Below are 13,492 nucleotides of genomic sequence, written 5' to 3' on the forward strand. Positions count from 1 at the left end.
AAGGAATGAGTTTATCTGATTTTCTATTTGAAGCATCTGATAATACTGAGTTAAAACTGGCATCCTGAAACTGTTTTCAGAGTTTTCCGCTAACAGAGCCAGTACATGAAGAACTACCACTTCACTTTTTAAATGTGCACAAGAAAACTTGGAATTGAACATAAGTGAAATTAATTTAAAAGAACTCTGATCTAAATGAAAAATCGTTCTTCACAGAATGATGTGTAAGTGTACCTTCTGCAACTGCATGTCTTAAATCATCTTCTGGAACACTCTTAAAATAACTCTTAACCTTGAAGTAGATGTTGCTTCTTTAGAAAGTTTGTCTTCCAGTTTTCATGTGGTCAGTGTTATCACTTTGCCCCCCCCATGGTAGATGGCAACATGAACAAACATTTTATGCAGGCTATTAGTTATCAATATCCTTGAGAAACAAAAATACTTGAATTTTTAAATTAAACATGAACTTTCATTTTATTGAAATTCTTTTTGCCACAAAGGTTCATTGCAGAAGCTTTACAACATATTTCCTCACAGGGCTCCTTGGTCTATAGATGGATTTGACTGCAGCCCATTCTTACACTGTTGTAGCCCTCAGAAGTCCCAGGTCTCAGGTAGTGCTTTAAGCAGTGGTCTTACTTTTAACTCTACAGTGTAAGGCCTTTGAGTTGGCCAAGAAACAGCCTTCTCTAACTCCTGGGAGGGGGACAGCCCTCAGGGCAGCCCATGGCTTCAACGCATGGTCAACAGCCTGGTTTCTGCTTCTGTTTGGCCCTTGTGGAGTTTCCTCACTTTCTTGTAAGTTCAACTTAAAAAAGGATGTTTCTGTCCTGTAGAATGGAGTTGACAATGATAATGATGATAGTAATATCAATTCCACAGAGCTAATGTATGTAAAGAACTTGGAATAGTACCTGGCAAATAATTAGCACCACAAAACTGTTAGATGTTATTATTTTTTTATCCAGCACTTCTACATATTTATCACCAAAAGGTTTTTCAAAATTTTGTGTCCAGTACATTATTGGATATGGAGTATGTTTATATATTTCACAGCACCTATTATAAGTAATTTTTATATTAAATGTTTGTTCGGGTAGGCAATTTACTACTGCACTGTATTTATGTAACTGTTCCTCCATGAAACCACATAGAGAACATTTATGTATCTTAAAAAATGTGTACATTTTCATAATGTATATATATAATGTACATTATAAATGTAAATATATAGATTTTGTGTAAGCTATGATTCAGCAGTTTTAAGTCTAAAATCAGTAGAAGGATCTGGGCCACCAGTCTCCTTACTATAAAAAATAGCACAAAATACCTTAATTTTAACTTTTATAAGATAACTCATTTTTTTTAATTAAAAATATGATTTTCCATTTATATACACATGAAAATAGATTCAAATTTTTGGACACTTTAAATTTATATTTTGTGTATGACTCCATATACTTGATATAAAAGTTTAAGTTCAGAGCAGTATTACACTTGCTAATAATTACAAATACTTTAATTTTGCTGTACTTTTCAACAGAATTCCTGGGACACTTCCAACAAAACATATTATGATTCCAGAAAAATAAAAGATCACAATAGTCTGCTAAATAAAAGAAACTTGGAGGTGAGAAATAGAAACTGTCTAGGAATATACAACCTAACCAGTGTACATTTAAATTACAAAGTTTTTTTTTTTTTTAGTTTAAACAATTCTTAAAATTTCCTTTCAGAAAGCATACTGATTATATTTTAAATACGTATCTTAAATATCTAAAACATATTTCTCTCCTTTTACCAGCAACCCCGCCCCCGTTTCCCCAAACAAAATCCTAGTGAAATGGACGGTGGGTGTGTGGTCAAGATGCTGTGAGCACAGGCTCTGTGAAGGTTCGATCTGTTGTATTTCCTCTGAGTAAAGCAATCAGGATAGAAACTTGTGGACTGCAGCCTATATAATTGTACCTTTGTGGAGCTTGCTATGTAGGGATATATTCTTCATATAATTTTAAAGACCTTTTCCTTGCCAAAAAAATGAATCATGTTCATTATAGAATAGTTGGGAAATATAAAAAAGTATGGAAAAGAAAATTAAAACACTTGTAATCTTACCACCTAGAGATACTTAACTGGTGATACTCTGGTGTGTTTACTTCCTGTCTTTCTTTCTAAGCATACAAAAATATAAACATATACATATAAAAATGTGATTATACTGTTTACAGAATTTGAGATCCTGCTTTTCTCAATGGATAAAATGGTCTTGGGTTGCTTCCCTTTCTCCTTATATGTTCTTCATGAGAATTTATGATTTTAATGGCCAAAAAAACCTTCATTGAATGGATATATCATAATGTAAAATAAAGAATGGTATTTATAATTTTATAGCTTTTAAAGTTTTATTTTGCAAAAATAAAATTTAACTTTTTTTACAAAAATTTTTATAGAAAATAAAACTTTAAAAGCTATAAAATTATAAATATATGTCACATTTTTGACAACTGATGCCTCTCAGCATGCTATTCAACTGGTGGTCTCTTTATGGTTTCATAACTCCTCAAAGGCTGGGAAGAGCCAACAAGTTAGGCACTGCACAAGTATACTGCATTCCCACAATTCAGGTCATATCCCAAGGTCCATTTGAAAGCGACAGAGTCTGTAATGTCACACATGGATAACTGAAGGTCTGCTTGTAAAGTCCACGTGCTGAACTCCTACAAGCTGTAAAACAGAGTTGATGGGTTTGTGATCCAACCTATTCCTATCACGGTGTATAAAATGGATGTTGTTACCTAGAAGAGAATAAGAATAAAAGGTAAAGGTTGACATACAGTGTTATTCATTAGATTTATTGCTTACTAGAATCAAGGAAGCATTTTAACTTTAAATTAGTAAAAAAGAAAAAATTATTTACCTGGAGTACATAATATTCTCTATATAATGACATAATAATTTTTAATTAAGGTAATAAAGCATGACAAAAATTATCGTTAAATAAGGCTAATACTTAATGTTTTATGAGATCCAAGGGGAAAGATTCTTAAATTATAACCATCTGTTAGGTTTTATTAAATGTAATTAAATAAAATATCCTGTCAAACAGACAGGCAGAATATGGAACTAGCATAAATATCAAGCTGGAAAATCATCTGTTTCTTAAATGTAATAATAGAATAAATCACTTCCTTAAAAAATTCACTCCTAAATACTGATTTAATAGGCTATCTACATTATAACCATAGACCAAAAGAGGCTGAAAAAAATAAGGGCATTAAGACAATCAGTTACAATACACTTAGATGTTCACAATTCTTTTATCTGCTCAAATAAAATAGTCATAATTTATAGTCTGTGCTCTGTTTACTTTGATTCTTGGACTCAAGACCAGAATTTTAACTTAAAACATTAGATTAGTAAATATTATGAGGCATGTTTTCTGCATTGTATTTATCTGCTGTCTACAGTAATCACTGTAGATTTAATATCATAAACTGGCTTATTATCAAATAAGGCAAAATGAAATACTTGGTTAACCGTGTAAGAGATTTGTATAAATAAGTAGGTAAACCCAGCTCTTTCCTTAAAGGAGCTACAATTTTTCCAATGGGTAGTACCAAAATTTTATTAAGTCTGCTCCCAACTTGGCACACAAATGATGCTTTCTGTGTGCTCTTCATTCTTACACAACAGAACGTGTGCTCAAATGATGCTGAAACCTGGAGATGAGGGACTCAAAAAATAATGCCTTACAAGTCTGAGGATGGAAATAATTCATTCAGAAATATGGCTCAGTGTCATTCTGGGCTAATTTACAGGATATATTCTCATAAAACAAAGCTTTTTTTTTTTTTTTTGGCTAGTCTAACTAGTGTAAATTCATGAGAGAGAGGGAAAGGGAGATTAAGTAAAATGAAAGATTTTAGCTAGCTATAGTGTTCCAGCTGCAAAAAACCAAAAAAGTTATGATATTTGGTCAAAATCCTCCTTCTAAAGACTTCCTTATAGACATCTGGAATTTATTAAAGTAAATGTTAATTTTATAACCTGTAGAAGCTATGCTCACTAATATGAACAGTTTTAAACATGAAGAAGAACCAAGAAAAATCAGTTTACAACACAGTGATTTAGGCTTTTTGGGTGTTTGTCCCTGACTGCAATACTTGAACATGGTAGAGATCCAATGCCCAACCATTTAGTAGAGGGAAGCCAAAGGAATTTCAGGTGGTACAAATTGATCAGTAAAACTATTTATAGATCAATGGAACAGGGTAGACAGCCCAGAAATAAACCCATGCACCTATGGTCAATTAATCTACCACAAAGGAGGCAAGAATATACAATGGAGAAAAAGCAGTTTCTTCAATAAGGGGTGCTGGGAAAAATGGAGAGCCACATATAAAAGAATGAAATTAGAACATTTTCTAACACCATATACAAAAGTAAACTCAAAATGGATTAAAGACCTAAATGTAAGACTGGATACTATAAAACTCCTAGAGGAAAACACAGGCAGAACATTCTTTGACATAAATCACAGCAATATCTTTTGGATCCACCTCCTAGAGTAATGAAAATAAAAACAAAAATAAACAAATGGGACCTAATTAAACTTAAAAGCTTTTGCACAGCAAAGGAAACCATAAACAAAATGAAAAGACAACCCACAGAATGGGAGAAAATATGTCCAAACAAAGCAACCCACAAGGGATTAATGTCCAAAATATACAAACAGCTCATGCAGCTCGATATCAAAAAAACAACCCAATAAAAAAATGGGCAGAAGATCTAAATAGACATTTCTCCAAAGAAGACATACAGATGGCCAAAAAGCACACGAAAAGATGCTCAGCATCGCTAATTATTAAAGAAATGCAAATCAAAACTACTGATACAATGAGGTATCACCTCACATCAGTCAGAATGGCCATCATCAAAAAGTCTACAAACAATAAACGCTGGAGAGGGTGTGGAGAAAAGGGAACCCTCCTACACTGTTGGTGGGAAAGTAAATTGGTACAACCACTATGGAGAACAGTATGGAGGTTCCTTAAAAAACTAAATACAGAACCACCTTATGATCCAGCAATCCCACTCCTGTTCATATATCCAGAGAAATCCATAATTCGAAAAGATACACGCACCCCAATGTTCATTACAGCACTATTTACAATAGCCAGGACATGGAAGCAACCTAAATGTCCATGGACAGATGAATGGATAAAGAAGATGTGGTACATTTATACAATGGGATATTACTCAGCCACAAAAAAGAATGAAATAATGCCATTTGCAGCTACATGGATGGACCTAGGAATTATCATACTAAATGAAGTAAGTCAGACAAAGAAAGACAAATATCGTATGACATTACTTATATGTGGAATCTAAAAAAAATACAAATGAACTTATTTACAAAACAGAAACAGACTCACAGACTTCAAAAACAAACTTATGGTTACCAAAGGGGAAAGGTGGGGGGAGGGATAAATTAGGAGTTTGGGATTAACATATATACACTACTATATATAAAATAGATAATCAACAAGGACCTACTGTATAGCACAGGGGACTCTACTCAATATTCTGTAATAACCTATATGGGAAAAGAATCTGAAAAAGAATGGATATATCTATAAGTATAATTGAATCACCTTGCTGTACACCTGAAACTAACACAACATTGTAAATCAACTATACTCCAATATAAAATAAAAATTAAATTAAATAAAAAAAGAAAGCTATTTAAAGGATGCAGCTTAGAGTAACTGTTACTGAATAAGCTGCCCCTAGGGTTGACTTGCTTCCCTTTTTTTGGCCATGCTGCTCAGCATGCAGGATCTTAGTTCCCTGACCATGATCGAACCCATGCCCCCTGCAGTGGAAGCACTGAGTCCGACTGCCAGGGAATTCCCCTTGACTTGCTTTCTGACATAGGGCAAGTCTGCTAGTTTTGTTAGGTATAAATAACTAGATTTGATTCTTCTATTGACAAAAAAAAGTTCTTGATGGTTTTCTCCCATTTGAAAATGTTCGCCTCCACTGAAATTTTTAAAGAGTGTTATAGCCACATACAAGTCACCAAACCAATGCTGATTTCTTCTATCCCAAATACCTGGAATCACTCAGGTATGGAATCATGGCCACATTACATCCAGTAAACAAACATCAAAAATACACAGGAGCATTTGAAAACAAACGATGACCCCTATGAAAGCACAGCATCCTGACTGTTACCATGTCCAGTTGCCCATTTTTACATGGTGGCTATTTTATAAAGAAAGTGGATGGCCTCTGGACTTCTAAAAAGCACGAGAAGTGTACTGCTGAAGTTGGGCTTTGATGCTTACCTGGACCTAAAATGAGTGTTCCACCTTGCTGAGCTGGATCTCCTTGAAAATCAAAAAGAGGGCCAGTCACTGCCCGCCACAGGCTCCGAATGCTTCCTGAGAGTATATTTGATTTTATATGGGGGCTCTGTCCTGAAATATTAGGAATTGTCTTTAGATGTTGTCATTTTATAGTTGATTAGATATTAAGATAACGTTAGTATTTCTAGAAAACAGTCTCTTTCTTATGTGTCATCTTACTTTTGACTTGTCTTTTTTTATTCCTTCAAAGAACAGTTCTCAGCCTTTCATTACTGATGTTTTAGACCAGATAATTCTTTGTCCTGTGCAATGTGGGGTGATTATCATCATCCTTGCTCTCTGTACCTACTAGATGCCATAGCAACCACCATTCACCAAGCTGTGACAACTGAAAATGTCTCCAGACAATGCCAAATGTCCCCTGGGGGCAGGGGTCAAAATTGTTCCCGGTTGAGAACTACTGCTTTAAAGGAAGAAGCGATGACACACCCAGATCATTTTCTGCCACAGAAAAATGTCAGCTACAGACTTACCAAACTGGTAGTGCTTTCCTTTTTAATTCCCCATTTATGTTTTGTTTAGTCTCTTACCAACTAATAGATAACTACATTCCTCTTCAGGAGACATTGTGGCACAGACTGTTATACGCTGGTCAAAACCCGTTTCCTCTTTCTGGGACCACAGCTAAACACTTCCTGGAGTTTGGTACGGCTATGTGACTACACTCTAACTAATGAGTAAAATGATGTGTGCCACTTCCAGGGCACCTCCTAAAAACCTCTCAGGAGTGATTCTCCATGTTCCTTCTACATCCTTTGAAGTTTGGATTGACAATGGCAGAGCCACAAGATGGAAAGGGCCTGAGTCTTTCCTACTGTGTCCCCGAATTGCTGCTTGGAGAAGCACGCAATAGATATACCCTTCTTGAAATGTGAAAGAAAAAGAACCTTCTCCCACGTTATGCGACTGAGACTTTGCGGTTTAGCTGTAACAATAGCAGCTATAGCTACCACTCCATCTTTGCTTGGCTGTCAGTTTTTCTATTCCCTTTCTCACAGTAACTGATACTTCACTTCCACTCCCCCCCGTTTTTTTTAAAGTGATTTAGTATTTTATTTATTTATTTACTTTTGGCTGGGTTGGGTCTTTGTTGCTGCGCGCAGGCTTTCTCTAGTTGGCTGCTAGTGGGGGCTACTCTTCGTTGCGGTGTGCGGGCTTCTCATTGCGGTGGCTTCTCTTGTTGCTTCAGTAGTTGCAGCACGTGGTCTCAGCAGTTGTGGCTCATGGGCTCTAGAGCGCAGGCTCAGTAGTTGTGGCGCATGGGCTTAGTTGCTCTGCGGCATGTGGGATCTTCACGGACAAGGGCTCGAACCCGGGTCCTCTGCATTGGCAGGCGGATTCTTAACCACTGCACGACCGGGGAAGTCCTCCACTCCCTTTGAGTGAAGAAACTCAGTCTCTACCTTTCTTGTAACTTATCTTTTTCCTATCCCTGCCTTTTACATCTTTTTAGTTTTTTTAAATTTTGGACTCCACCAGTTCTGAGGCCAGAGAATGACTGGTTGAGCAGCAAGACATCATGGCCCAGGTCCTCTTGCCCACCGTCTGCCCCTCCGGGTGCACGTCCACCAGTGTACAGCAGTTACCAGTCCCGTTCATCTTCTCCTGCCGGGTCGCAGCACAGAGCCCAACCCTCAGCCCTGCGGTCGGCTCCTACTAGTGCTTTTTGCTTTTTATTTTGATGATTATGCTGCCTTTGACCTGCCCGATTCCTTAATATATCCTGATACCTATTATTTCCTTCATCTCTCCAACTTTTCTATTTCTTTCATGTTTATATTGGGATGGACATTCATCTCACCAAGAAACAAATACAGGCTCATTAGCTTAGAGACATGGGTAAAGGACTAAAGTTTACTGTTTTTTAGGATTTTACACTTAAAATAGATGTTCATAAATCCAAACTATCTCCCCATGTCTGAAGAAGGGTCATTTAACATTTCTGAAATTTTAGAAATTCAATTGAAGAAGATTCACAACCTAGAATTTCACAATCTTTGCTGTAAAGCACAATCTAATTTTGCTAGTAAGAATTTAGTTATGTGTAAAACTCTTGTTTTTCATTTTTTCCTCTTAGTTTGATTCTTGGACTCAAGACCAGAATTTTAACTTGAAAAATTAGATTAAGTAAGTATTATAAGAGGCATGTTTTCTGCATTGTGCTTATCTGTTGTCTACAGTAATCATTATAGATTTAACACCATAAACTGGCTTATTATCAAGTAAGGCAAAACGAAATACTGGGTAAACCCATTACTCCCTTGAATTTAGTGGCTTTATTTTCTTACTCTTTGTCTTTATAAACTGTCCCATTAATTTTTTTTTTTTTTAATGAAAGGTTTCTCTTTTAAATTTATTTATTTATTTATTTATTTATTTATTTATTTATTTATTTATTTATGGCTGTGTTGGGTCTTCGTTTCTGTGCGAGGTCTTTCTCTAGCTGTGGCAGGCGGGGGCCACTCTTCATCGCAGTGCGCGGGCCTCTCACTATCGCGGCCTCTCTTGCTGCAGAGCACAGGCTCCAGACGCGCAGGCTCAGTAATTGTGGCTCACGGGCCCAGTTGCTCCGCGGCATGTGGGATCTTCCCAGGCCAGGGCTCGAACCCGTGTCCCCTGCATTGGCAGGCAGATTCTCAACTGCTGTGCCACCAGGGAAGCCCTGTCCCATTAATTTTAAATTATTATATTTTATTTTCAGTGTCATAATTTTCAAGTAGGATTATTCTGAAACTGATTCTGAGATTTGTGCTTTTTCAGGTAGGAACTTTAAAAAATTATTTTGTGAGAACCTAATGTTTTCTGTTTGGAAATACAGTACTTTAACACAGATCAAAGGAGTTTAAATGATTTGAATATACTCTCTCTTATAATCACAAGCATGTATTTTGCTTTAAATTCATGTTTTCTTTGCAATTCCACATCTTTATTGAGGCAATGAATGGTGAGGTGTTACTAAAGTGAAACTCACAGTTTATATCTAAAGTGGCTAAATGACAAACAGACCTTACACATGCTGAGACTCTGCTATAGCACAGGAAAACAGTCTACCAAAGACGAAGGTTCACAATCTGTACTGTTGCAATTTCCTATACTAAAAAGAGAGGGGCAAAAAAGAGCAAATTCTGTATTTATGCTACCTCATCATTGGTTTTAATAAAGTTTAGGTTGCTTTCTTTAAAAACTTCAGTAAAGGGATCCTGTCAACTCTACCTCATAAGTAGCTCTGTGATCTGTCCCTCTGCATCTCTACTTCAGGCCGTGTCATTTCTTTCTAGCCTATTACTACAAACCTGTCAAGAATATCAGTGACTCCCATTTGGCACATTTCAATTGCTCCTCCACCTGGCAACAAGACTGTATCACTTCTCCACTCAAATATAATACTTTTATGACTCCCCCACTGCCTCCAGAACAAATCCAAACTCCTTGGCATGTTCCCAGACTCAGTCCCCTGGCTCACACAATCCCCCAACTGGCTCCTAGACTCTGGCCAGACACAGGGAACTGCACTTCTCCAACAGTCACATTTTTTCATACCTGTGTGCTTTTGCGCGTGCTACTTTCCGTCAGCTGCACCATTCCCAGCCTCACTTCACCCAGCTAACTCCTTAAAGAATGAGCTTAGACAACACCGCCTCTAAGAAGCCTTCCCAGATTCTTCTCTCCCTGTGCATTTCTGGTGTTATAGGCATTTCTGCATTATAGGTATTGCCAGTACATGCTCTCCTCTTTTATGAGCCCTAAACTGTAATGTAGTCGACTGTTTGCTTCTGTCTCCCAGAGTAGATTATGAGCATTGGGTTGGCAGGGGCTGTGTCTTTTATCACAGTCCTCCCGGGAAAATCCAACACAGTGGGTGCCATGGGTGTCATTCTCAGCATTTGTTGAGAGTAAGTGATTTGAGTTCAAGTTGAGTTCTCTTATTTGGTATTTCAGAAGCCAAGTTCTTTCTACCTAAAATACATATAAATAGTTCACCTAAAGCTTATTATACTTTTAATTGTAAAGAACTGTGTAAGGGCAGGGAATATGGACCATATAAAGATGAATAAAACATAAAACTTTTCAACTAATTATACTACCCACCACCTTAAGTGCAATTATGGAGTATATAATAGTGTACAAGGTGCTATTAAAATACAATGAAGGAAGCAATTGCTTCTGCTTGAAGAGCTATTAAGAGCCCCTTTGAGTTGGGCTTTAAATGAAAACTAAGATTTCATCTATTAAAGAATATAGAGCGTTCAAAGCCATGGTGTTGAGGTATGAAAATATATTAAGCAATATTATTTTTCTTGTAATTACAAAAGTAAAATGTACTTATTGTAAAAAATTCAAAAGCCACTTTTCTCATTCCCATGCCTTGGGGTAATCATTGCAATATCTTTTAAAACATTTTTCATTTCACACATATATAGTATAGATCTTTATGAAAATGGTTTTTATTTTTATAAAAATGGAATCATACTAAAAACACTGCTCTGCAACTTGCATTTTTCATTCATTTAGTACTTCACCAACAGCCTTCCATGTCATTACATCCAGGAAATGAATCTTTTAGAGTCTCATGAATCTGGATCACTTATTAGAATCACAAAAAGCAGGCTGATTTATGAATTTACCGTTTGTTCCACTATGCATATATATGCATATGTGAAATGTGAAATACACCATTAGTGTTTTCTACTTGAGACATATCATGTCTTACCTGAGGAGGCAATTTCTTCACCTCTTTTCATTCCCAATCTTTTATAAATTTCTCTCTCAGGATCAACATAGATTTCATGAGAATACCCAGTCAGTTTACAGAAAGGCTGAAAAAAGAGTAGAGTTGGAATTTTTGTCAAAAGAAATGGGAGAAAAATAGTGATAATCTGACTTAATTTTAGCAAATTTAGCCTACATTTAGTGATTCAAATAATACAATTTTTATTTCTGAAAGAGATCTAACCTGTAGAGTCCCAATTTGCTATATATTTACCTCAATATGATGGTAGGATGACTGTCCAATCACTATAAGAGTGACATTTGCTTCCTTTAGGAGAGAAAAAAGACATGTACATATTATTGGAAATCACATGTTTCATACAACTTCCCCTAATCCAACTCTTTTGTTCCATTCTAATGCCACCTATAGGCTTCTAGAAGAATGGTATAAAGAGCAAAATTGTGTGAGTCAAAGCAAAGAGGTGTATGCTAAAATGTTCAATTAATTCAGATGATTCTTTTGCTAAGTAAGAATTTCAAAATAATATAGTCAGTAGTTCTCTACACTTCCCCCAAAGGCATACATTAAACAAGAATAAAAACTATTAAAGTAGGGTTATTTAATCAGACAATTTTATTCTTTCACATCTCAATTGATAAGGTCTGCTGAAAATAGACCTTAGTTTTACAAAATCTACCCAATGCGTTCACTCAAAAGCTCAGCTGAGGACAAACCTCTATATGCCTGAAGAAACACACCTGTATGTGGTTGTCAGACCAATGTGGAACATACATTCCATTAAAAATACAAATTTTCACCTTTAAGATATATTAGTATTTTCCTATAACGAACAACTATTTGGAGTGTCTTTATTACAAAAATAAAGGGAAGGAAATATTTTTAGCATTTCTGTTTTTGGTCATTATCAATCAACATTTGAGAACTGGTAGGTTATTAGGTAACATTAAAATTATTATTATGGTTAGTATGTTTATAACCAGGAAATAATGAACAGCCCAGAAATAGACTTCTAACGCGTGCCTCCCCTTTTTGGAGGTGTTGGAGAGATGTGTGGGATGGTGAGAATCTGGGTTTGTGAGTGTCTGCGCTGGAGAGGTGGTGCACTCCGCACCTCATGCCATTGCACTCCTTATAAATGGCAGGTGATTTTCACAAGGCCGCCCTGAAGCGGGGCTCGCTGCTGCTCACTCTCAGGAAACTTACTTGTAAGAAACTCTTGGGGATTTTGGCCAGATCTTCTACATATTCCTTGCAGATGTAACACAGGAAATGCTGAAATCCCAATACGGGCAAAAAGGACAAGTTAGCAACTAACACCCCCGGGGTCAGAAAGGACCAAGTACTTCATTATGCGTGATGCTAATTAACACAACACCCAAGACGGGTAGAAAGAGGTGTCGGGGCGCCCAAATATGCATTGAAATTAGGCCGCACCCAGTCTGTGCTAGGCCTCTTCGCTCGCTGAGAAAATGGCCTTGGCTTGGCGGGCTGCTTTTCCATTCCCGTTCAAGGAAGCGAGAGGAGCAGTTCGCATTCCGGAAGCTTCTAGTGGATGACCACGGGAAGGGCCAGGCCCGGCGGGCTCCGCTCTCGGGCCCTGGACCCGTCCAGGGGCCCGATGTAACCACCCCCCAGCGGAGGCCGTGGAAGCAACCTCCGTCTCAGCCTGCGGGTGAGGTCCCTGCTCCGGATCGTCCCGCAGCCCGCGCTCACCCGCACGAAGACCACTACAGCCCGGCGCTCCCGGAACAGCGCGCCGAACAGCACCCGCCTCCCGGAGACGTCCAGCACCGGCAGGTCCGCCACGGCGGCGGCCAGGGGCTGCCCGCTCTCGGGGCCGCTTGGGACTGGGACTGGGGCTGGGGCGGCGCGGCCGCTGATCTGCCGCGTGACCGGGTCCACGGATAGGGCGGCCATCGCGCCCTGCATCCGCGGGCCCTTGGTTCGCGAGGGTGGGGGTCAGAATCTTTGGTGGGCCGGATCGCTACCCAAGGTGGGCGTAAGGAGCGGATCGTACTGGCGTGCCGTGGCGGGGCGCACGGCGGGGCGGGGCGCACGGCGGGGCGGGGCGCACGGCGCGGAGTTGCGCCGTCCAGACCCGCTGTGGCGCCCGGGGAGAGTGAGGTGCGCGGTGGCAAGCCGCGGCGTACTTGTCGTCTTCCAGGTTAGGCCCCGCCAAGTCTCTGTACGCAGCTCCGGTGGTTCCGAAGCTCCGGGAAGGTACGGAACCGTTGTCGCGTTTTCTGACTCAGCCACTCATGGTAGGGAGAGACAGAGAGAGAGACAGAGAGATCCAAGCCGAGAAAGGAGTTAATTAGGAAGAAAGCAA

General features: G+C 38.5%; 1 protein-coding gene across 4 annotated transcripts; it reads right to left on the minus strand.

The window, feature by feature from the left end:
• Positions 1–496: 496 nt before the first annotated feature.
• On the minus strand, positions 497–13,209 carry PRXL2C (peroxiredoxin like 2C). Of its 4 annotated transcripts, XM_068553525.1 has the most exons (7): positions 12,877–13,209; positions 12,367–12,435; positions 11,416–11,469; positions 11,143–11,248; positions 6,351–6,482; positions 5,557–5,613; positions 2,736–2,795 (listed from the first exon to the last, which is right to left on the minus strand). In XM_068553525.1, exons 1-6 carry the CDS (start codon positions 13,090–13,092, stop codon positions 5,597–5,599), a joined length of 594 nt encoding a protein of 197 aa, XP_068409626.1. In that variant the 5' UTR covers positions 13,093–13,209; the 3' UTR covers positions 2,736–2,795; positions 5,557–5,596. The 4 variants fall into 4 exon arrangements, with proteins under 4 accessions (XP_068409625.1, XP_068409624.1, XP_068409627.1 ...); XM_068553524.1 differs by lacking the exon at positions 5,557–5,613 and having other exon boundaries at positions 497–2,795; positions 6,351–6,392; XM_068553523.1 differs by lacking the exon at positions 5,557–5,613 and having other exon boundaries at positions 497–2,795.
• Positions 13,210–13,492: the final 283 nt, after the last annotated feature.

This window comes from Eschrichtius robustus, chromosome 10 (assembly GCF_028021215.1).
Source record: "Eschrichtius robustus isolate mEscRob2 chromosome 10, mEscRob2.pri, whole genome shotgun sequence".
Lineage (NCBI taxonomy): Eukaryota > Metazoa > Chordata > Mammalia > Artiodactyla > Eschrichtiidae > Eschrichtius > Eschrichtius robustus.